Source organism: Brachyistius frenatus, unplaced genomic scaffold, assembly GCF_029030835.1.
Source record: "Brachyistius frenatus isolate BFR_SWC_R1_liver_20210118 unplaced genomic scaffold, ASM2903083v1 Contig_69, whole genome shotgun sequence".
NCBI classification, from domain to species: Eukaryota; Metazoa; Chordata; class Actinopteri; family Embiotocidae; genus Brachyistius; species Brachyistius frenatus.
In genome coordinates, this window is record NW_027210668.1 from 497,091 (window position 1) to 522,557 (window position 25,467).

Genomic DNA, 25,467 nt, shown 5'->3' on the forward strand with positions numbered 1-25,467 from the left:
TTTTTTTTTAAACAATTCAGTTATTGATGTACTTTCTTGGCCTGTGGGCTTAAACTATTTCAGGGTAGAGCACCTGATTTGGGATCAATAATCTGATTGTCCTCTTTTTTTAAGCGGAATCCAAGTAAAACAAAGTCAGCACATTTTGAAGTATTACAAAATTGTGGTTAGTTTGTGTGAATGGCTGCAAAATGCACTCTATTATTTAAAACTCGTGGTTGAGCAACCTGCAGACGGCCCGGTGGGGTCGTAGAGCGTCTTAACAACTCAAGTGTGGGTCGTAAGGCAGCTTGTTTTCTATGTAAATCTACTAAGAGCATTAACACAGCACCGGGCCACACTACAGGAGGCGACAGTGTAATCTGCAAATGTACAAAACTGTAACAGACGATGTAAATAAGGGACGAGGTTTTTGAATTGTTTAAAAACTCTCCTTCTGTCCCTCCTCACAGTTTCAACAATGAACTGCAATAAGTGCACTTCTCAGACGGAGCGTCTGTATGGACGACACGCCGACACTCCTCCACACATTCATGAGAAACAACACCAGCCTGCTCCTCATATGACCGACGGGAGGATTGTTCATGACAACGCTGCAGAGAAGAAGTGTTCCAGCGTTTTAACGTGCACGCTTCCCCCCCCGGTGCATATATAATGATCTCTTTGTCCCCGAGTGCCAACACACACACACACACACACACACACACACACACACACACACACACACACACACACACACACACACACACACAGGGCTCCACTGTATTGGCACTCAATTGACAAGAGACTGAAATCAGCTCCTTTTAGTGTTTTTTGGCTACAGGCTGCTGCTGGGACGTTTAGGGGAGCTGGGGAGTGTGTGTGTGTGTGTGTGTGTGTGTGTGTGTGTGTGTGTGTGTGTGTGTGTGTGTGTGTGTGTGTGTGTGTGTGTGTGTGTGTGTGTGTGTGTGTGTGTGTGTGTGTGTGTGTGTGTGTGTGTGTGTGTGTGTGTGGTGCTGTGGACACTGGCCTCAATAACTGACTGCAGAGCTGCTGCAGGAGTCCAGCAGGACAACAGCGTTACAAATGTCCTGATGAAATGATTCTTGATAGTTTGGTTTATGAACAAAGTTCACGTTGATACTCCGATGCTAAATGAATCACACGTGTTACTATTCTTCTTGAGGACAACATGAAGGTGTAAAGACAGTTTACTCCAAACTGTCAACGTCACAGCGGTTATATAAGAGTTCACCAAAGTCGGTCGGCTGCATCTTAAGAGACCTTGAATGTCTCTAAATCTGCAATTCTCCAGAAGATGTGGTAATATTTCACCGGATGAGTGAAAGAGGGGATCATCAACTTCAGGAGGTTCTTCCTCCAAACACAAAACATATTTGTACCAGATTTCCAGTGAATCCTGGTGGTGGCGCCACATGATCGGCAGAAGGAAGGAAGGAAAGAACTAAACACTGAAGGAAGGAACTAAACACTGAAAGAACTAAACACTGAAGGAAGGAACTAAACACTGAAGGAAGGAACTAAACACGGAAGGAAGGAACTAAACACGGAAGAAACTAAACACTGAAGGAACTAAACACTGAAGGAACTAAAGAAGAGCAACACTGGTGGGGCCGACTGCAAAAAACCTGCAGCTGCAACAGACTCCCTTTCAAAAGGCATCAGCTTCTCATAAAATAGAAAGTGATTCTTTTTTTAATATATATATATATATATATATATATATATATACAAGTAATGGTATCATCAGCTAAATCCACTTCTGATCAGTGCCCTGCTGGTCTTTATGCAAATTATTCCTAATTATGTGGATATTAGAAGTCAAGCAGATGTTTGGGATTGAACCGGCTTTCATCGACAAGCCTGGAGCTCAGTCAGGTTTTCCAGTGTAAGTGGATGATGTCATTTAATTCAGCCAATGGGTGTTTTCTCCATGTGAAGGGTGTCTCTGGTGTGACGGGTCCTTCAGAGGAGACTAGACTCCTTCATGCATTCGGAGAACACGCAATGAAACAATCAGGCAGGTGTGCATCATTATTCTTCACCAGGAATAGTTTTATCGCCATATTATGTTCTAGGAGTGCGTCGTTGAAAAGATCCCGTTCTCGTGTGAACGTATCGGACCGTCGGTGCTTTCAGGACCCTGAAGATACACATGATGTTGTCTGTTGAAGAACTCTGAATTTTGAAGGGTCTTAGACCTTAATCAACCCTTTTGATGGATTTTAGGATTTTATGAAATAACATCCAAGAAATGTAGTCAATCAAGAACACATCTTTCAGATTGAGAAATCGCCCAGTGATTGTCTGATCCATCGAGTAGCTTATGAGAGATTTCTTTATGATCCAAAGTGGTGGATCGATCACCCGAAATTCCCATCTGGAGTCATGATGCCAATATGGCTAAAAACTCCGGTCACGGTTCTGTCCGTCTTAAACTCAAGCCGCTGTCAAATGAGGCTAAACTACTGCTGTTACCATAAACCAGCGTTCAGGAAACATCCAAGTGGGTTTGAATGATTCATGGCGATCAATCAGACAACACCATTTGTGGGTCAACTGTTCCTTTCACAGATGGCAGACAACTCCGACTGGACAAAAGAACCGAGGGAAGTGCTGTTTTTACCCAAGAATTTCCTGCCCTGCCTTTTCCTCTCCTCTCCGAGACCGAGACGGACCAATGAGAGGAGGTCTTCCTCTGGGCTCGGAGCGGAGAAAAGCAGGACTTGGCTCAAACAATGCGTTTGTTTGGTGGAGAAATTAACTTGTTTCTTTACCTAATGAGAGAGTTGTCATCCTAATGAGCAGCTTAGTAACCGAGTCTGTGCCAGGCGACTCATTGGCTTCCTATAAGTGGGCGCTTGTTTTGTTGTTGCGGGACACTTTGCTGTAAACAGACTGGAGGTAACATTATTAGCTCAAGTTATTGTGTTGAGCGAGACTTCTTGAGACTTTTGTTTCCTGTTTGGGATCCTTTCCATCATGTCGTCAGACACTTTTAATACGATTCAGAGACCGTCAGTGGCAAAAACAAACACTTTCACTGAACGTACACAGTGTATTTATTCTAAAATAATTATTTTTTTTATTTATCCATCTTATTTCTTATGTGTATCTATAAAAAAAAATTCATATTGTGTGCACTTTTTTGTTTTTTTCTTGCTGCTGTAATGACCGAATTTCCCCCCAGTGGGATTAATAAAGTCAATCTTATCTTATTAGTCACAATGACGGGAAATTGGGGTCCAGGTTGAAAGCAAGCGGCGGCCAACAGTGACATCACCCACCGGTTTGTGAACAGACGTTATGGAGCCTAAAATATGGATATTGGCCGTCATTATCCTGCTAGTTCGGAGCAGGAAGCGACCATATTTGGACGAGCTGGGGAGGAGCCAGCGCTGGATCTGATTCAGTCTGATTGGAAACCCGACGATACTACGTCCCGCCCACCGATAGCCGTAACCTGACTGCACCACAGGCCTGTCAATCAAACAGACACGCCCCCATAAACGCATCTTTTTTAAGCTTATTAACTAATTAATGAGGGATTATTTTCAGATGGACCTCCAGAAAACTAATAAGAAGGAGTGACGTTAGCTAACAACATCAAAATAACTCGTGGAGAAATTATATTGACTTCAAATTTCATGAGACTATTTGAATGGGAGTCTATGGAGCCGAGGCTTTTTGGAGCCGACCTCTAGTGGCACCCGGTGGTATTACAGTTTATGGCACTTCCACATCGGCCTAATTTTTTTAGACCCAGAAGCAACTTTCACTTTTGTATTCAGTCTGTGGTTGAAAGTCGTAGAACATGTTAAAACTAGATGGCTGGTAAAGAACTGTGTTCGTTGACCTTTCCCCGGCACAGCCGCTGCTTCCTATTCACCTCATGCTGCTTTATGCAGATCGACATGAGCTGCTTGTGATCACCTTTACCTGACTTTATTAAACATCTGCTATATTTAAATGAGGCGGTATAGCATAAAAGGTGAAGGACTTCCAGAACTGGAAGAACATGAGGAATTTTTTTTTATATATATCCACCGGGATTCACAAAGTGGCATTTATAAGATCAGATCTACGTCACAGCTCTGGGATCAGCTGGTCATGTTTCTGTGATAATGGGTCATGTTGACCAAAATGTGTTGGTATTTGTGTTTAATTATGGGCTTGTAATCATATTATGTCAAAACCCAACAGAGTGAGTGGGAGCCTAATCTGTGACTTCAAGTATAATAATAAGCTCAAAATTAAAGTATTCTACTGAAAGTAAGACCATCAGTGCTCTTGCAATTTGTCACATAAACATTGAGCTAATGTACTGTAGCCACACACATTGAACAATTTGAGCTATTTGTCACGGTAGATTCTGCAAAAGTGTAACTTGTCTTTTTTAATTCTTTAATAATAGTGAAGAATGTTGCGGTGAAAATGTGAACGTGGAGGCGTTTCCAACTTTAAGATGAAGCGGTCTGTGTGAGCTGATCGGGACTTCTGACTGGAGCTCAACGTAGCCGGCGACAGCGATCAGCCGTTAAAAACACAAAAACCAGAAGGGGAACAAATAGCAGAAAGGTCAGCAGCCATAAATACTACATCCTGAGTTGTGATTGTGATGTACAGAAGCTAACCGCTCCTACCGAAAGGACGTAGAAGGATAAACAATGACATCATCTCGGCATCGGGAACATGACCGATCACACCAACGTGGTAGTTGACCGGCTGCCCGGCTGGAGCGAACAGCTTTTATTAGAGATGAGGGATTTCACACACAGCAGCCACAGAGAAGAGGAGCAACAGAAGCCCGTCGCACACTGGTGGAAAATCCCAAGTGCACGAGTCTACATGTAAAAGCTGAAGCTACGTGTTACAACATGACATCAAATGTGAACACGCCACCGTGTGACCTGTTGCGCTCGTCATTCAACATTCGGCCGTCAGGATAAATGTCAGCAACTCGGAAAAACGAGCACCAGTTCACACACACCGTACCGAGATTCCCTAAACACCTCTCAACCACATGAAGCTTTCAGCGTTACCCTCAAACACATATGTCGCAGTATGTTTTAAGTCTGTAATATCTTAATCCTTTCTCCCAGTCTGAACCCTGTCGGACGCTAATTTGCCGGGATTATTAGCGTACAGGCTGGAAAAATAAACAGATTAAGTTGTGGAGGCTTGTTGAAGATGGCTGATTGAGGGACTGCTCGCGTTTAATACTCAGATGTGAGGACGAGGAAGGATTAAGAGGAGCAGTGCTTTGTGTTTGGGCCTTGAAAGCACACAAACATAACTCGATTAAAGATCGACGTAAAACATACTCCTATCAGACATATTTGATAATAATTTGTCAAAAGTAACATCATTAAGAGTTGTTTAATTTGGTTGTTGTTATGGCCTTTTCCTATGACTTCCATGAACAGGGCTCGAGTGTACACGATGTTACGGCTCATAAAAGCGCTGCAACCAGAGAAAAACAGTAGTTTACCTTCGGAGTTCAGACTGAATCAGCATCTTGTTAAAGTCTGTTAAATACTTCCTAGCTTCAAGTGATCATAAGCTTCAAGGACAAACCCGGCATTCAACGTCTCATTGCGTCTGCAGGACATAATAAATGAAACATGTAACAGTGTGGGGGACTTGTTTTTTTTATAACTTTAAACCTCAACGTGCTGTAACCAAACGGTTTGATGCAGTTTACAGATCCAGTTGGAAATCTCAATCATGTACCTGGTTTAAATAACAAAGGAATAATCCTTTATTTCATTCAGTATTGTGGTTTGCGTTTAGGGCAGCGTTAGCAATTATTTTCATTACTGATTCATCTCCTTCATTAACTGATCAGATGTTTGATCTTTAAAATGTCAGAAAATTATAAAAAGAAAACTGTAAATGTCTTCCAAAGCCCTAAAATGTCTTGTTTAGTCCACAACCCAAATATCATCTGTTCATTATCATAGAGGACTAAAGGAGCCAGACAATATTCATTATCGAACAAGCTGCAATCAGAGAGTTTGAACATTTTTTCATTAAAGAAATTAATTCAAATTAAGTGGCAATTAATTTCCTTTCAATCAACTCAGCAATTAATTAATTGATTAATTGATGCAGCTTATGTATACAACTTTGTTTATTTTACTTTACAGCAGGGGTGTCCAAACTTTTTTCAAAGAGGGCCAGATTTTATCATTTGAAAATACCCGAGGGCCAACGGTCCCTCCTGACACTTTTTGAACCATAAAAGTTACGTACAAATGCACTGTTCTATAACAAGTTTATTTAGAATGACACAACAATTGTCATTTCTTCAAATGAAAATATAACCAAATGTAAGCCATTGAGGCATGGCAAATCTAAAAAAAAAACAAACTACTCTGCCTTTCTTTCACATCTAGAGAGTCAGATAACATAAAGAACAAGCTGTCTGGAATATCTAAAATGTCCATGAAGCTGATAAATATCTTTACCTCAGGTTCATTTTAAACATGACTTATTATGGGTAATGAAATGTTGTCTGTTAACATTGAAGTTCAAAACATGTGAAACTTGCTCTGGTCGTTCACACGAGACCATTCAGAAAGTAATCTTTTGTGTCACATCTACAGGTACATAACACCAACAAATCTTATTGAAAAGTTCAATACAATAAGTGCCATAAATCCAAGTGCATATATTTATAACTGTGGTTTTTGCCTTTCAGTGTTAATAGTGACAGACGTTACCATTTGAAAAAGCTTACACATCAGATCTCTGACATAAATTCAAAACACAGAAACTAGATTAATGAATTTCAGATGGCCGAGAAACTGGTAACTCACGGACACTAATGAGAAGGGTGATACTGAGATCTGGATTTCAGTACACAGGCCAGATCTGGTTTGAGAGCAGCGGATGAGATACATAAAATGTCACATGTCTGGGAGTCACTTGACCTCGAGCGGTTCTTGTTTAAGTTCATAACCGAGAATGTCTGCTCACTCAAACACGTGGAGCCGAACAAGCTCAGAATTTCTTTGCAAATGTCCGCATTTCTGGAAACGTCGTAGCTTGCTTTGGTGATGTTTTCATTTGACTCACGGGCCGCGAGAAGAACCGCTGTTATGAAGCCAAGGCAGCGTGGAGTTGCTTCACTTTTTCAGAACGGTCGCTCCCTGATAGCTTGTCGTATGCATTGGCATGTTTTGTTTGGTAGTCTCTCTTTACAATGAATTCATCCAAAATAAGGCAACAGTCTCTTGACAAATTAGGAAAACACAATTGTTTTGGTTTTCAACGAAAAAAATATTGCAATTTCTATCTCTCCTGGAAGCGGCGGCCCTCACCATCAATTTCCCTCTTTTTATCTCGTCGCCATGGCAGAAATGAGCGTCAAGGGGTTACAGGATATTTTACACTACCAGACAGCGTTACAGAGTGGTGCTGCCGCCATAATGTGAAAAGAGGAATTGCATTTTGAACCTGTATGATTTATTCATTCTGTTTGACAGTGCTGGCGGGACATAAACAATACATTTTAAGACAGAAGCTGTGGGCCATATTAAATCTGACCTCGGGCCGTGATTGGCCCCCGGGCCGGACTTTGGACATGTCTGCTTTACAGCAAAAGGTTTGATTTACTAATACTTTTAGTAATAGATTTCAGGAATTCAATATCCACTGATAACTGATTATTAATAACTGATAATTGAAACTATCGGTTGTTGTTTTTTTATTGTTCTGCTCTACAACAGACCACCCAGATTTTAAGAAAGTCTTTTAAAGATATTCTTCCCTCTTTATTTATAAAATATTCCTTTGTTTTCCAGATGTCTTGCAGTTAATCTCATCAACGCCTCTATCAACCAGCACCATCAGACCTTTATTAATGTGGGCATAATAATGCTACAGAGCTGTTATCTGGTGATTTAGACCTTTGATGGAAGGGGAAACCATTACAGACATAATCAAAGTCAACAATACGTATGGACAATGGGAAGCAAACATAAACACACGTGTACCAGAGCACAGACTCAAGTGTTTGTTCTCAACAGATGTTGCTGAAATCGGATTCAGTACAAGATTGATGTCCCTGCGTGCGAGATTACAGGAAGACTTGTTGCAACAGGTCGCAGCAAACTGACACGACTTCAAAGAACAGAAGTGAAGCGTGGAGGACAGCCTGGCTCAACTATGAGGCAGTTACATGTTATGGAGATGGATGTTCACACCGAGTCCCATTAAATAGGAAGACAGTGATAAATCAGAAGAGAATACAGATGAGGTTTCTGTTGCTGTGAGTTTACTTCAACACCACCAGAGTCTCAGCTCAGATCCTCCTGATGATCTTCCACCACTCCAGTTTTAGTTTGAGTGTCAGGGCCGGTGTGCAGGAGGAGAGCAGCTGGACATGCAAAACAAGCCGCACTGTGGCAACAGGGGTCGTCACCGGGGCGGAATCAAACGCACCGGGGACACCTGGCGTGATCACCGGGACAGGGACTTGTATTTGTTGGGAGTTATAAAAAAATATATATATATACATTTAAAAATAATGTTAATAAAAGAGACTGGTTTACGTGCATCTGAGGCTCCACTGAAAGTGACTGCATTTCTAGTGAGACTACGTCCCGAGAGCAACGTCCAAGGTGACATAACTCCGCTCCAGGACAGGACAGTGTGTCTCGGAGGTCTGCAGCCCCCTGCTACAGCGACGAGCTGTTACACCAGTCTTTTGGACATTTTCTCTGAAAACTCCAGATTCAACCAAACAACAAATGTCCAATAACTTTACTTGTTATTCCCCAGAAAGGTTTCGCGGTGAGTAATCAACAACACGTTTATAAGAGTATTTGTCTTCAGGTGTTGGACTTTGAACGCCGGATTAAAGAACGGGTCATATATTCTACCAAAAAGTGCTCAATCGCGAGTAAAAGACATTAATGTGGATTTAATGAGCATCGCGACAGTGAATTGGCAGATTTTTTTTTTTTTTTCTTTTCCCAACCGACTTTCGCGTTTAATCCTTTCGTACCAAAAGTAGACGACACGACGTTTTAACCACCAGCCCAGGCTGAGAGAGACCCACCTCCTCCGCGTGCTTCCTCAGAGCCTTCTCCCTCTCGTACTGGGTGACCAGCTGCTCGTTGTCCTCCTTCAGCAGCTCCAGCTCCACTTCGTGCTCCTGGTTCACCGCGAACACCGAGTCCAGGTTCTCCAGCACGGCGACGACCAGCGGCATCAGCTCCTTCACCACGTCCTCGTCGTACTTCTCGATGAGCCGCTCAAACTCGCGGTATATCGAACTGGCCAGCCCGGAGACCCGCTCGGACATCACGGAGGAGTCTCCCGAGTCGTCCTGGTACAGGACGGCGTCGTCCAGCTCCATTTTCTCGCCTCCGCTTTGCGCTTCTTCCCCCCGCTAACGTGAAGGAGCTAGCCGCGAGCTTCCAGCCGCCCGCAGCCTCGTACTTCCAGCGCGACGACAACGCAGCGGTCCTAAAACATGGCTCCGCGGTCGTTTCCCGTGCTGAGGAGACGCCGTGTTTCACGAATAAAGTCGGTGTCCCTCCGTCGTCCGGACGGCCGACTTTAAAAGGTTGCTAGCCGAGCAGCTAGCAGTCCTGAAAAGTCTTAAGTTGTCTCCTGATTAGTTTCTCTGTCCAACAGATGAGCTGCTGCTGCGTTCACGTGCTGTCGGAAAGATAGGAATAAACGCAGTTCAACGACTCAGCAAAGTGGTCAACACCGCAGGAAAAAACAGGTCGTCTCAGTGTTGTTAAACGTACATTAGTTACAGCAAAATATGCACACAAAACTCAAACCAGACCGTTGAAGGACTCTACAGTGTTAACAACGTGTGGCAACAAATGAAGCTCATACGGGAGATGAAAAATAATTTAATTATAACAATTACTCATATATAGTTACTGTTAATGTGACGTTTGGGGGGCGGAGGACAAACTGATTCTCGTTTAAAGAAACACGGGCAACTCATTTGTAGCTTGATCTTCCCGAGCAGACATAAACGGATGTTCCGATTCCACATTAATTACGCCTCAATTTAACCTAATCCCCTGGCTCAAGTATTTTACACCTTTAACTCTAAAACTGGAGCACCAAGTAGTAATGTAGGTTTCCATTTATTTCAAGGTTCGCAGCCAAACACAGAAGTATGTTGTTGAGGCAGCAACTCAGCGCACTGTAATTTACTACGGCTGAGTTTTGAATTAGGAGTTTACGAGGATCACTTGAAGATGTCATGTATTGGTGACGGGACGTCGCTCTGACGTCACATGCTAAAAAGGACTGGGAGGGATAAAGTAAAAAAAACAAAAACAAAAAAACTAATCCTTATTGCGCTATTCACTGGAACATTTCATATTTACAACCACTGGTCATACGACTTCAGTTCTTAGACCGTTTTAGGTTTTTTTTTTTTTTTTTACTCCAAATTTGAGTTGACTGGGCTTCTGATCAACAGGTTGCTGTCCCTGATGGAAGAAGAAAATAATGAAGACTGTGCTTCACAAACGCATTTATTTGCATCAAGGAGTCCAATGCATTTTCTTGAAGATGTGAAATAGTTATGCAGGCATCAACTGATTCAAACTAGAATATTATATGTATATATGACCTGAAAAAAAAGATGTAATATAAACGGCAAGTAAACGGGTTCCCACAAAGAGTACAATCTTCCCACCTGCCACATCGATCATGTTTATACCAGACACCATGCACTATTCAAATTGCACTGAGGAAAATGCAGAGCCAAACTTACTGCAACTCATCATTGTTGTTTTTTTTCTGTACAGCAATTTTGTCGACTTTTTATTTTTATTTTATTTTTTAAATAATGCATAGGCACTGTTCATCCTGATGTCTCCAGACAATAAACACAAGACAGGCTAACTACAGTCACAATACAATGAAGGAAGTAAATTCAGCCCACGTTTTGAGGTACAAGTTACCTCTACATGGTGCGGCTGCTCCTCGGTCGCCCTCAAAGACGAGGAAGACCAGAGGCCGTCGGGCGGCCTCGACTCACACAAACATAAAACACCGACGGCACAATAAAACTGCAGCGCTGTCAAATATTGTACACAATGCACATTCAAAGATCATGGCGTAAAGTTGCTCACGGAGTAACTCATATAATTACGAATAAATGAAATGATTTGAATTAAATAATTGAAAGTGCAGCTGAACAAACGAGTGCGCGCGCTCCGACGTGTGTCTCTTTACCAATCAGGTTCAGTCGCGGAGCGCACGACGGGAAAACCTCGACGGTTTCACGTCTCCCGATACAATCAAAAGTAAATGTTTAAATGTTTGAGAAGCCTGATAATCAGGGACCAACACATATATGAGGAAAAGGATCACAGGCGAAGTGGACTGTTTGAAGCCGTCCAGGATCAGGCGTGGAGACGCAAACAGGAGTGGGTTCAGGATACCGTCGAGTCCGGGAGCGCAGACACGAGGAGGCAAGAGCCTGCAGTCACGGTTCAGACGGTATTGTGCTGGCTGTCGTTTAAAGACGAAGGGCAGAGGGAGAAGGGCCTGTCGCAGGTCAGACTGTTGAGAGCTCGCAGCACGGCGTCGGGCATGTGATCCACGAGCATCCTGGGGCTGATCAGCACGCTCCTGAACGCCATCTGGCTGGACCAGTCTGCACGGTACCGGACCTGAGAAAAACAGGACCTGGGGAGGGGGCAACAGAAAAAGATCAAATAAATAAATAAAGTGGGTGGCCTGTCTGTGTCTGGAACTGATGCAGACATCAAGCAGTGGGATTGTTCAAATCATCCGTGGATAGAAGGAGCAACGTGTTTTTGAGGAAGGTAGATGCTGCTTTCTGCTGAAACAGCTGAAAAACAACAAGCAGTGAAAATAGAAGTTACTACAAGTGAAGTTCAAGTGTGGCAGAGATTAAATGTCAATCAATATGTTGGTGACAAATTAGGCAAGAAAGAATCCTCAAATTTGTGCATTTCAAGTGTTTTAAGTGAAAGACAAGATAAACTGAGGTGTGAGCACTTAAATCAGGAGGAGTAGATTTTATTCACTGGAAGTTGCGGGACTTGAAAGAGTCGGAAGAAGTTGTCATGAACCCTGAAAGGGTTTGAAGAGGCAGGGAGAGCCTTGGAAGGAGAGGAGGTGTCAGCTGAGGAGAAAAATACGTCATCTGTCCTATGAAATGTCAGCTGATGTTTACTGTAAGTACTGAGCAGATATCTGTAATGACACCAGAGAGGACGATCTCTGGCAATCTTACAATTTGATGTCTTTCCAATTCTCAGTTAAATGATTGAATGCAGAATCAATTCTCGTTTCAGAATCACTTCTCCATTCAACAAAAACAAAGAGGGGAACTACATTTTGGCTTTTCAGACTGAACAGACTGGCAAAAAAAAATGTTTGGGGCTAAATTAGAAATAGTTTGTTTTGTGTGTTGTTGTTTTTTTTCATAGTTTTTCAGACAAGTGTCAAAAGTGTTTTTTTTTACGTCCTAATATCAGAATGGGTCCGGCTCATTGTGTGACGAACCGCTGACTCCCGCCCTTTCCCACGCTGAGCTGCAAATGAATCATAACTGACAGTAAAATGAACTGGTTTTAATGAGGACGTGGGCGGACTGATAGAAAAAGGAGAAAGCTGTGTGACAGTATGCACCATTTTTACTTATTTCTTTTTATGTTATCTATGGAAGTTAAATGTCCCCGATGTGCAGTCTTGATGTCCAAAAGAGATTTTTGTGGTTTTAAAAAACTGTCTCGATATAGTTTACATGTCCTTTAACAGAAGAACAGGCTGCTTAATGTCTGTGCCGCATAAATATGAATGACTCTCTCTTCTGATTGGCCGACGCTACGCCGAGGCTAACCACCGTTTTTTCTTCAGACTTGAAGTTTGTTTCCTCCTTGACAGAATCACCCGTTGGTGTTTTCTTACACATAAAAGGTTTGACAGTGTGTCATGCTGAGGACTGACATATGACATGCACCTCAGTTTGTGACATCAAAGTCTCAGAGGTCCAAAGGGCTTGTTTCAAACAGCACAGTTGCTGAATGCTTCTCCCTTAACTCAGCGTTTTGACACTTTTACAGTCTTTATACGGCACCAAGGCCTGCTTCATTATCACAAAGGAAATGGAAATCTATATATATATATATAATACAGGACCTTTAAATCGTCTACATTATCATGGTATCATCTGATAGTTTCCTTCCTGTATCAAATTGTGAAATGAAAGTGTAATTTACTGGCCGACAAACCAAAGTTAACGCGTATACTGGAGTAAAGGACGGGGGACCTTAAAAAAAACAAATCTTCAATCCTTGGTTAGGTCCTACTTCCTCACCACTAGGGGGCACACATGAGCACTTTCTCCTGTTTATGGTAAATCTGTTGTGAATGCAGGAGTTAAACTTTTTTTGTGGACGAACCTCCGTGACGGCCCGTCTTCTGTGATGTGCAGAATGCGTCCGGGCAGGAAGAGGGGTAAGTGTGCTGCTGTGTGGGCGGGCGAGTCGTCCGATGCCAGGCTCTGATAGGACGACGAGTGGCGAATCATCAGCGACTCCTCCCCCAGCAGCGGCTGGCTAAGCTCCTCCTCCCTCCTGTTGTCCATCTCGGTGGGGAAATCGTCGGGGTCTCCTCCGAACAGCTCGTACCAACAGCCCTGCAGCAGGATGCGATACTGCAACACGGACGGAAACAAATCTGAAATCACTGACAGCGACTTTAAATATCATGTCATGGTGTGAAGCCAAATTCAGGGCTTTGAACGGTTCTTACTTTGGGCTTATTGCAGTTTGAAACGATTTTAAGTATCTTTCCCTTCAGATCCTCCATGTTGGGAATGCTCAGTCTGTACAGGAAGAATCAAAGCAGAGCGATTATAAGAAAGGACGGGAATATTTGAGAAAGATCAGGGGATGAAGGAGCGTGTCAGCTGCCCTCATATTCTCCTTCTGTGGGCCTGTAATAACAGGGCAGAGCCAAATATAGAGTCTTCATCACGCTGCAGTCTAGAATAGTCTGTTCACCACAGCACATTCGTATTGGCCTTTTGAACGCAACACGCTGCGCTGCTGCTGACACACAAACGTATCTACCTTCACGGCCACAAGGACCGACCCAGCATCCACGTACAATATCCACCCACCACGAGCTGCAGCTTTGATGACACGAATAAGTGTAGAAGAGCTTCCTGTCTTACCTGGGAACCAGATCCTTTCCCAGAACCACCGAGACCACAAAGTCCTTGGAGTAGTCAGCTAAAGCTTTGCTGCACACACAGAAAACACACAAGAGAGAACATTACAGCACATTCAAAGAAGAGTCTGTTCATTAACAGGACACATACAACTGTAGCAGGGCTGCAGCGTGCTGGATGAAATGTGAATCGGGATATTTTTTTTTTTAAATTAAAAAGAAAGAATTATTGCTCTCATTTACCTGGTAGAGAATTAAACACAACAGAAAACCATGAATCTGACACCAAACATAAATACGATCAACTTCAGTCTCTTTTCTTCACAACACGAGCTTTTGAGCGCGTGAGCATTTGTTGAGGGAGAAAGTAGCAGAGCTTGTTTTGAAGCGACTCATGTCCCAAATTTAAATGCTGATGAATTGTTGTCGTTTAGAAATGAGGCCGTGTAGCGCAGACTAGCAACCCGCCAGCTGATGACGGTCCTTTTGAAAATGTTCTAGGACCCACAAGAGGCTACCTGGCATGTGAGTGATATAAGATATAAATAGATATTTAAAGCAAGTAGGAGCAAGTGTGCATCTTGATTCATAAGCAATCCCTTTGGAGTCATTAACTCACTAAATATTCTGTGATCTTCCTATTTGGCCTTCGTGTTGTTGAAGTTGAACATCCGTTGCACCGAGGAACGAATTGAGATCGTGATTTTGATAAGATGGATATCCATCGCGATACCAATCATGCAGCCCGACTGCAACTACCGGTAATGATAAAACTCCCCTCTTAACGTTTGGTTTAAAACTATTTTGAGATTATTAAAAACTATTTTTGAAGAATTTTATATCTTTGGTAGAAAGGAAGAGGTCGAAAAATGACAGGAAATGAAAGGTGAGAGAGAAAATGAAGAACATGCAACAGAGGTGCCTCTGGATGGACATGAACCTTCGCAGCACTCAGTTCTTTAACCTGTAGCTGCTGACATCTTTTAACTATAATGTCCTCACATTTATATGATGTGTCGAACTTTGTACTTTGTCCGCCGCCAGCTGCTTTGACCTGCCGCACACCTTTACAACCAGAGCTGTCTTCTGTGTCTGTGCCTTACCTCAAGAGTCCCCCTGGTGGAGAGAACGAGTAGCACCGCAGGGTGGGGAAGGAATTGCGGAGGAGGATAGCCAGCAGTGAAGCTGTGCCAGCGCCCAGACTGTGACCAGTGATGACCAGTTTGTACTCCTACAAACACAGGAAGACACAAACACGCTGCATACTTAGGAGGTTAGACGCAATCTGTTCTCCCTGACATGTAAACTAACTCAGCCGAGTTTGCTTCATCCTGTGAGAGGGAGATAATTGCATATTTAATAGTTAATTTCTCTTGTAGATGAATTGCTTAGAAGTACTGAAAAAAAAAAAGCAACTTTGAAAACAAGATTTTCTGTGAGGATTACTTTTGCGTTCCTTCTGAATAGGCCTTGTTGTGTAATTAGTGAAAGTAAACAAACTAATTCTTAGATCAAAATGTATCTTCAAAAGAGAGCGGTGCAATGGCCTGCAGGATGCTGCTGCTTTCATTCAGGACTAGTTACTGTACTCAGTTTTGGATTAACTCGCAATACTCTTAACATCAGCAGTTCTCGCGCCGACCGCCGCAGAGACACTGTAGGTTGGATTATAACTCTGGCTGTTACAATTAGAGCTGAGACGCATTCGTTTCCGATGGCTGCAACACATTCTGTGATAGAAGCAGTGCGGACTCAGATAGTGACAGCTGGACGCATCCATCCCACTACAGACTGAACAATAACAACATCCAACCACAGCCAGGCAGAGCAGCTGCAGCTGTTCTCACCCAGAAGACCAATGCTGTCGGAGATTCCGATGACTAAGCACTAAATGCATCATCTCTCCTTCTGTAGTGTTTCCTTTATCTGGCAGAGAGTCACAGCTGAACTGGACCAACACACCAGCTGTAAATGTGGACCTCAGAAACTGAACAGAAACAGACGTGTGGAAAAACAAAAGTATTGCGCGGCAACACAGAAGTTATTTAATACCATTTCCACTATAATGCAGCGAACTTTATGAGCTGTGGTTTTCTGTCACTCCAGGATCGCTGCGCCCTGAAATATTGTATATTTTCATCATTTTCATTCTTATTTTTCTATATTTGTAACTTTTTGAAGTTAAAATTCTTCCTTCTCTTGTTGAAAGTAAAAGGAGGACTAGCAAAGTAAGAATTTCCTTCCTAACGACTATCACCTAAAGAATATATCAAGGATCAAAGAACATATGTCTGAACAGGATTTGGATAAAAAGGTGTCCATGCATTGAGCTTCAGTCCTCTCGACTACTGCAACGGTGCGTCTGCAGGTTTTTTTCTAAAAAGCAGATCAGACAGCTGATTCTGAACGCTGCAGCTCGAGTCTTCACTGAAACCAAGAAAGTGGATCAATCCAGTTCTGAGGTCTTTTCACCGGCTTCCTGTCAATCAAAGAATCCACTTTAAACATGGAGGAGCAGCGTTCAGTTTTTATGCTCCACATATCTGGAACAAACTCCCAGAAGCCTGCTGGTCTGCTTTAACGCTCAGCTCCTTTAAATCAAGCCTGAGGACTTTTCTGTTTGCTTCCTTTCACTGAACCAGATTTGAGGATCTTGATTCATTTCTTGCACTGAACTGTGTTTTATGTCTTACAGTAACTTTTATCCTATTTTAGCTTTTTTTGTTTCTTTTATTCTAATGTTTCTATCATTGTTTTTAAATGTCTTTTCATGTTGTGCTTCTTTTTCTTGATGTTTTGATGTCTAATTAGTTTATATACAGAACCCATTGTTGAATTGTGCTACTTGTGTTTCTACTGTAAATGACAATCTCTAAATCTGAAGAGAATTCTTACTGTGACCCTTCGAGATCTCCGTACGAGAGCGCTGCATAGAAGTTGTTGAAAGAGTTTTTCAGATGACAAATGCAAACCAGCTTCATTCTTCTTTTCCTGCCACATCAATACCATCTCTGTGAATCTGTTTCTAATAAATAGGCTTCACCGGCTGGGATGTGACAGAGAAAACACAGCTTCCGATGCTGCTTGTCTTTCTTACCGGTGCGATGGAGAAGGCCTGGTTCAGGATGCCGTCGTTAACCAGCTTCTTGTAGATGTAACCCGCCGCCTGGCAGATGCCCTGCAGGAGACACAGCCATGTGTTGAGTCTGGAGGAGACCTCCACAGAGAGGGTGACAGTCCTGTGTGTGAGTGGACGTTCACCTTGTGAGCGTAGCAGGCGCCGGTCACTCCCTCGATAGGCAGGTTCTCGCACTCAGCAGACAGGTCTGTCAGGACATCCTGCAGGACACACACCAAGTCAGGTAAACAACAACAACAACAACAACAACAACTGGGAAACTGATCACACATCAAACTCCATGTCAGGTGAAATGTCAAAGATAAAAGCTACACGCAGGATGTTTGTGGACTGACATCCTGAGTTTAGCATTAAAGTTGGGACAAATGTTTCAGACCTGTGGACAAACAAGCAGAATCTTCAGAATCACTGTTTCACCTTCACTTATATGTATAGACACCACAGACTGTATGTAAAAATTAGGCTGATATAGAGTTGCCTTAAGCTGCGATACCACTGAGTCCCACTAGATGCTCCAAAAAGCCTCCGGCTCCATAGACTCCCATTCAACTCCTCATGAAATACAAAGCGATACATTTTTTTTCCCACAAGTTCTTATGGTGTTGTAAAATCACTCCTTATAAATTCCTGGTGGTCAATCTGAATACAATCCATCATTAATTAGAAAATAAGCTTAAAAAAAACTGGGTGGGAGGGTCTGTTTGATTGACAGGCCTGTCAGGTTACTGCTATCGATGGGCGGGAATTTATGTCGTTGGCTTTCCAATCAGATGGAGTCAGATCCATCGGTCACGTCTCCTCAGCTCGTCCAAATATGATCACTTCTGGCTCAAAACCGCTCTGAACTAGCAAGATGGCGAAAATCTGAACTCAAGGCTTCATAACGACAGTTCATAAACCACTAGAGTGACGTCACTGTTGGTTGCAGCTTGGTACACACGCGCACACGCACACGCACGCACACGCACACACAACACACACACACACACACACGCGCTATTTCAGATGAAGACATCCATCATTTCATCTACACAAGCCTCATCTTGAACAGGGTGACGGGAGGGTGGAGCGTATCCCCGCTGACTTTGGGTGAAGGCCAGGGGACAACCCGGACAGGTTGCCAGTCCATCACCAGGACAACACAGTAACACGGACAGAAACCGACAATTCACACTCACATTCACTCCTACGGACAAATTAGTATTCCCAATCAACCTAACATCCATGTGTTTGGACGGTGGGAGGAAGCCAGAGTTCAGGCAGATGAAGACATGGTGAAACTATATTTATCAGTCTATTCTTTCAGTTAATCCTTTATCAGTCATCCATTTAAACAGGGAAGTGATTGTGAGTATTAAGAGGAAGCAGGAGGATCAACAGAGCAAAGACAAAAATGATCACATCCCTTTTTCATGTCACTAAATGTCAAAACTGATGCAAGTATATTGACCGAGCAAACACACAAAAAAAACCAACCTAAAAATATGTATGAGCAACTATTATTCATGAAAAAGTGATCATGTGGGGTCCCAACTTTAACCTGGTGCAAACCAGAAGCAGTTCCTCTCTGTGAATACACGGGTCAGGGATGTTCTATGGCGAATCGTTTGCAGACGTTCCTTCCTACTCGGCGTAGACCCCCGGTTCATTTTAACCAATCAGCTCGCGCTCAAACCGGCCGACACTCTGCCACCGCTGCAACAACCTGCCATTCATTGATTTTAATAAACGGCAGCAGCGTGACGAGGTGCTCAGTGTTTGTCCTGCGCTGAGAGTTCAGCGTTTCCCCCGGTCACCGAGAGTCTCCCTCGTCACTGTCACCAGCCGTCCAATCACAGTGAAGGAGGGGCGGGACAAACGATGCCGGTCACTGATTGGTCCGCCCTTCAGAGTGGCTGCGCAAACACTTATACGGCCGAGTACCCAGACCGAAGACAACTGAAGCTGTGAGCCACAGTCGGCGCGGCCATGTTATCCCGACTCACCTTCAGAGACAGCGTTCCTCTCACAGCCACCAGAACCGCCTCCCTCTTATGATCCAGGGCCACGAAGAAGGGGATCTCGTAGATCTGCAACACAGCACGCTTTCTTAGATGATGAACTGAAGCTGAAACAGTCTCAGGGATTTAAAACATGAATCTAAAGGAAACTCTGAACACAGAGGAGTATATTATATATAGAGGCTCCTACCTGGTTGTGGAAGCTGACGTAGATGAAGTCTCTGTACTGCAACCCGGTGCTGTGCAGGATGGAAGAGAAATGGCAGCCGAGGTGGTCTCCCCCGACGATGTCGTACTCAGCTTCACGACTCCTGCAGCTGATGCACAAACACACATTGAGATTTACTGCACCCACTGGGCCTGGACTGAGCTTTAACAAAAGACAACGCAGAACAGCTTCGGACTTTCCTCTCTGGTTCTGAGAACAACCAGTGTCGCAGTTCTGTAGCTGAATAAAGATAAACAAGATGTAAACCAAGGAGACAAAACTGGAAAATAAAGTCCCATCCTTTATCTGTTTGAGCTTTCAACACTGTACATTTATTTCATATCAAATTCAACATGAACATATGAGTTTATGAGTGACATGCAGAGAGCAGTGGGAGGAACTGACTTTCTACGTGTTACATCGCTCGATCGACATCAGCACCCGAGTTACACGCGTTTTTCGTGACCACTGGTATGTGCGCATTTGCTATTTCACCATCCACCTCAAACACGAGCAGAGAGAGCACATCAAAGCTCGAGTCAAATGTTTGTTGAACAGAAAGAAGTCGTAGGGAGTCGAACCCCGGTGAGAAGCGACTGTGGTGTCGCGATGAGAAACTCTGAGGAAACGTTGTCTCGTTGGAGAACCCGAGTGACGCAGTTATTAATTTCATAATAGAAATGCAGCTCAAAGTGCTTTACAGCAAGAAAATTACGTGCAGTGTTTAACGTAAAAACAAATCAAGGAGCATAAAAACATAGAAACAACAAAATGTCATCTAAAAACAAGAAATAGAAACTAAATGCAGGTTGTTTTCCATCAGAACGTCGCAGTGGAACTCTGTGTTGACCGTCTGATCCTGGGGGACGAATTCACGATGCGCAACCCCAAAGAAAACACGCAGTCACGCTCTGTTCTTCATCTGATGCGAAAACATTTCGCCGGCTCGTTGTTTTATCGCCTCCGATTTTCCGAAATATTTCAGAGGTCTGTTTTCATTTTCCAGAGTTTGACAGTAACTGTTCTGCTGTAGAAATCAACCGGTGCTGATGTTGCTCATGTGATGAAACTTTGAGTACCAACTCATGAAGACTAAAGCTTCCCCTGATCTGTGCCCATCACCGAGCAGTCGTAGAGCTCTTTGCTCCCTCGTGAATTGAGATTTTTCTTTTTGATGTTTTTTTTTTTTCTGCGACTCAAACTTTCTAGTTCAAACAATCTGCTGCTTTTAAATATCTGCAAGCAGCAGAAAAGAAAAGCACACTCGTGCACGACGTTAAAATGAGCTGATTGTTGATGCTTTTTTTGTTGCAACCGGCTCAAGCTACCGTCCTCCAAACTCGCCAGGCCTTCGCTGACTCATCCCAACAAAGACAGCATCTCACCAGTCTCCGCTGAGCTTGCAGGGTCCCGTGAGCAGGTTGGAGTAGATGTACATCGGCCAGCCGTACGCCGCCGCAGCAAACCGCATACAGTGGGCTGCTTTCTCCAGCTCCATCTCCAAATCTTCTTCCTGCAAAACAGTAAAAGGAAATATTTTCTAACACCCGTGTCGTCTCGGAGCTCCGCTGCACCGACACCGACACCGGCGGACTTACGATGGGAGAAGACGGGCTGTGAGCGGTGACGGCCTCCGGGTCTCTGCTCCGCTCCATCTTGTCCTGCTCCTGGTGCAGAAGAGCCAAACCGGCGGCGATGTCACTGGGAACCAGGTCAGTGTCCTGCCAGACGTACAGCAACACAGAGAACCTCAACATGCGTTTTCTCTTTCTGGAACACCAGTGGAGAGTTCAAACATCCCAGACAACTTGTTTTCAGCTTATTTACGTTCCATTTTTTTCTTGCTGAACTTGTTACTTATTTATTTGACAGAATCGGGATCAGACGGGGAGACAAGTGCTGTGGTCCAAACTTGTGTACTAACACTCGCTATTTTGAGTGCACAAGTACAGAAACATGCAGTGAACTACAAGTACCAGGATGATGAACTTAAAACAGTCCAAATAAAGAAGTGTGAAACTCTGGACACTTTCCGCCCTAAACAGGCGCCATCTTGGCTCTGTGGAGGAAGGGGGCGGGGCCACCGAGGTAAAGAGTTTTCACATTAAGGCGTCTGAGGAAGCTGCAGCTGTTCCTGAACACAAACTTTCTTTTTCCACTGCTGGACAGAAGAATCTGTCAGTTTTAAGTGTGTTAAAACACGTAAATTTCTGTGTAAAAATAATTAAAGCTGCAGATATTGTGGCGGGTGATGTGTTCACATGATGAGGTCATTTCCTGTCAGTGCAGAACATCGGTGTGAGATTTGAAACAACACGACTCTGTTCATATTCCTGCACTACACAAATAAGCGTCCTGTCATGAAAGAGCACTATTTCTGAGTGTACTGAGGGAAGCGTGTCACTCGTCACACAGCACAGGCGTGCGTCCCTTACAGAGAAGAAGCCGCTGAAAAGCTGCGCGATGCTGGAGAACGCCGCTCGGTGGCTTTCGTCCTGCGGCAGGCAGCAACACAGCAGCCGCAGCCGGCTCTCCCACACTTTCACGGCCAGGGAGCGGGCGGTGGACAGGAACTGGGTGCCCTCGCTGCTCTGCATGTCCCGCACTCCCAGCGGCTCCATGGCGGCCGGCTGAGGACGGGGGTCTCCCAGCGGGTCGAAGACAAACACCACGCCCAGCCCCGTGAACAGCAGGATGATCCAGCTGTTGTGGCGAAGACAGAAGGAAAGATCAAAGCACCTCTTTAATACATTTCGGAGGAACAACAGGAAACACACGAGTCCTGAAGAACCCACCTGGCAACCACTGCTGCAATCACAGCGCCCACTGTGGCGGGATCACAGCCTCGGCTGCCGTCGGACACCCACACCGCTCCCAGGCTCGCCCACACCAGCTCAGGGAGGTACAGCAGCGCCCGCAGGTACACCAGCGCCGGCATGGAGCGCCGCGGGCCGGGGTTGGTGATCGTACCTGAGAGAGTAATCACGGGTGTTAAGAAATCAACAAAAGTAAAAGACCTGGGGTTTAACGCTGGAGACGCACACAACCGAAGAGTGTAATGTTAGAAAGGCTGTTGGGCATGTTTCATCACAGGGTTTACACAAGACACTCATTAACAAAAAGAAACAGTTTTGAGGACAAATTTCTCGCACGGCAAGCAAAAAAATCAAGTTTGCATGTAAAAATATATGAACTGAGAATAAAACTGTTTGGTTTGCAAACAAATTTGTTCTGTTAGTTTTGGTCACCGAATTCAGACTTTTGCTCATGAAACGACTGTTTTTCTGTTATAAAAGGTTTTGAGTGCAAATCCGGACTTTTTTGTTGCAAGTGAAAAACCTTTGTGAGTTGAGTTGGACCCAACAAACGCTGGTGGATGAGAGGGGAGTTTCTGTTTGACTTGAATCTACGGCCGGCTGCACACACACACACACACACACCTCCAACACACACCTCCGCCTGCAGACGACTGTGTGTGGATCTCATTGAGCGACATGGAGGTCTGTTTACCTAAACAGTTGGTTTTTGGGCATCTTTGACAAAAACAACAACAAAAAAACTGTAAGAGCACATTTGTTTGCAAACCAAATCATTTGAATCTCACTTCATTTATTTATTTTTTTTACTCGTAAGCTTGATTTTTGATTCCAGTGCGAGAAATCTGCTCTCAAACAGTTTTTTTCTTTGCTTGAATAATAACGATAGAAGAATACCTTCATCGTTTGGAGCTATTTTCAATCTGAAAGTTTTCACTAACAGGAAGTCCACTCTTTGTTTTACATTGTTTCCTGCTTGTTTCTTAAAGCTGTGTTGTGGAAGGCAGCAACAGCGTTGCACACATTCTGCTGTTACGGGATGAACTTTATTGTGACACTCAGCTACTCTGTTCCTCACTGATTTCCACCATTATAACTACACTGCACGTCAGCCACTGTCAGTGCATTTTTAAATACATATTGTAATATTGTAATAGTCCAAAACTACATGGAAATAAACTTGTTTTTAGTCAAATGACTGCCCTCCTCCTCGACCACAGCATATGAGCCCAGTGGTTTGATGCAACAAAGTAATAATACTTCATTACAATATACAGTATATATGACAGTATCTGTACTTTATGAGAGTTTATATATTTCTTTTACCTTTTCAACCTTTACTCCACTACATGTCAATTAAATATCCATTACATTTCATCTAAGCATCCTAGTTACTTCATTCATTATTCATCAAATCTGAAGAACTGACTGAACCGAAGCAGGTCGGGTGAGTCGCAGTGACTCACAACTACATCATGAAAACTGAATTGCATTCATCCTGATTTTCACTCGGAGCCACAGTTCAGTGTTGCTTTTAAAAATAATTCATTTCAGAATTCTCAAAATTCTGATCACTTGTATTTTCTTTGACTTTCAATACTTGAGTATGTTTAATATGAAAAAAAATAATTCTGTTTGATACTTAAGTACAGTAAATATTCGATACTTTAAGACTTTTTCTCAAGTCATTTTTAACAGGTGACTTTAACTTATTGTGATTTTCTGGTAAGACATCTGTACTTTTCCTCAAGCGCGGCTTTTAGCTGCGTTATGCAATTCCAGAAACCCAGAAAAAAAAAAAAAACCCTGATGGTCGTGTCTGCTTCCTTTTACAGTTTAAACTCTTTAAACCCGGTGTACCTTGAGCACTGACGTAGACAATAGCACAGAGAGACAGGATGATGAGCGCCAACACGACCAGCAGTCCCACCAGGTAGCTGTGAAGAACTCCTTTCCCGTTACAATCAAAATGCCCCTTGTGATACGTGAACAGGATCATGGTGCCGATCCACCTGGAGGAGGAAACGCCGACAGAGTCAAGTCAAGGATGCGATGGTGCCTCATTAGTTCAGAGCCGTGAAGATGAACATACGTACCAGAGTATGCGGACGAACAGCTCGAAGCATCCGGGCAGAACCAGGTCGTCGCTGGCGATCCCCCACCGCCGACCGAACACCACCATCCCGGGCATCGTGCAGCCAAACCGAGCCGAAATATCTCACTGGTAGGAACCGAGCCGGTTCTCCACTACAACGTGGGCAGCGGTCTCTCCGACGGGACGCTTCACGTCACGCATGACTTCAGTGACGGAGCAGCAGCAGCGAGGCAGGCCGACGACGAGCCTCGTGTGACGTCACTTCACAACTCCGGTGTTGCATAATTTTCTCAACTGATTTCAGCCCCGCAGCTCGCTTCGAGCTCACAGTCCGAGTACCGAGGAGGCCCCGCGGTGGTGGAGCTCGAGGTTACGTCGGTGTGGAGGTTTGCGACCTGTCCGCTCTCCGCCGGACTGACATCAGATCATGTTTTCGACACCCGCTGCGGGGTTAGCTTCTAACTTTAGCCGCGATGCTAAAAAAAAAATAATCAAACGCTTTTCCAAGAAAACGACAGCGATACACGCTGCTGGTGTTTTACTTCGTACTATATCCGCACAGTCTGCGACTCGTGACGGTGCCTACTGTCGTCAGATGTTCCGCTAACTCCGCGTCGTTAAATGTGGAAGGCTGGTTTTGTTGTGTTTAGAGCGACAACAGCGTCCGTCCGCAGATGTCCTCCGACTACAACAGAGACCACGGACGAACAGTTCCGCTTTCTTATTCGCCCGATTTGCCGAAACGGAATAACAGCGCCCCCTTTTGGTAGATTGGGAATTAGTTTTATTCATTCCTGTCCACAATATTTTTTTTTTTTTTAACTAAACTTGTCTCTTTTGATACTTTCACCACGGCTTACACTTGATTAATAACTGTCTTTTCGGTATCTTTCAACCAAGTTCCCGTTATAAAGTGAATATTTCATTCCGTCCTCTTGAGTCAAAGTAACCCACTTGGTCTTTTGCCATTTGTCAGCAAAGTATTAGTATAAATGAGTAGTCAGGTGTGTTTT

The 25,467-nt window shown here is 43.9% G+C and overlaps 2 protein-coding genes across 6 annotated transcripts in view; both read right to left on the reverse strand.

Moving 5' to 3' along the window:
• spag9b (sperm associated antigen 9b) overlaps nucleotides 1-9,722 on the reverse strand; it is a 47,275-nt gene extending 37,553 nt beyond the window's left edge. For 2 of the 5 annotated variants that reach the window (XM_069707456.1, XM_069707455.1), the window contains exon 1: nucleotides 9,068-9,720. In XM_069707456.1, coding sequence (XP_069563557.1) covers nucleotides 9,068-9,367 — 300 coding nt within the window. In that variant the 5' untranslated portion in view covers nucleotides 9,368-9,720. Of the gene's footprint in view, nucleotides 1-9,067 lie in introns of all 5 variants that reach the window. The other 3 variants (XM_069707454.1, XM_069707453.1, XM_069707459.1) reach the window with 3 other exon arrangements.
• Nucleotides 9,723-10,499: 777 nt separating this feature from the next.
• daglb (diacylglycerol lipase, beta) lies at nucleotides 10,500-25,129 on the reverse strand. The gene is made up of 15 exons (XM_069707445.1): nucleotides 24,456-25,129; nucleotides 24,220-24,371; nucleotides 22,339-22,513; nucleotides 21,979-22,246; nucleotides 21,142-21,264; nucleotides 20,929-21,056; nucleotides 19,526-19,652; nucleotides 19,321-19,404; nucleotides 17,458-17,535; nucleotides 17,294-17,374; nucleotides 15,300-15,427; nucleotides 14,201-14,269; nucleotides 13,777-13,849; nucleotides 13,425-13,678; nucleotides 10,500-11,679 (listed from the first exon to the last, which is right to left on the reverse strand). Exons 1-15 carry the CDS (start codon nucleotides 24,548-24,550, stop codon nucleotides 11,484-11,486), a joined length of 2,031 nt encoding a protein of 676 aa, XP_069563546.1. The 5' UTR covers nucleotides 24,551-25,129; the 3' UTR covers nucleotides 10,500-11,483.
• Between the last annotated feature and the right edge of the window lie 338 nt (nucleotides 25,130-25,467).

Excerpts from the sequence above, each read along its gene's own strand:
- daglb (XM_069707445.1), bottom strand. The coding sequence starts at position 24,550 with ATGCCCGGGATGGTGGTGTTCGGTCGGCGGTGGGGGATCGCCAGCGAC. Across the intron at positions 13,850-14,200 it reads GGAAAGGATCTGGTTCCCAG|ACTGAGCATTCCCAACATGG; the intron begins GTAAGACAGGAA and ends CTTCCTGTACAG. Across the intron at positions 13,679-13,776 it reads CAAACTGCAATAAGCCCAAA|TATCGCATCCTGCTGCAGGG; the intron begins GTAAGAACCGTT and ends TCCGTGTTGCAG.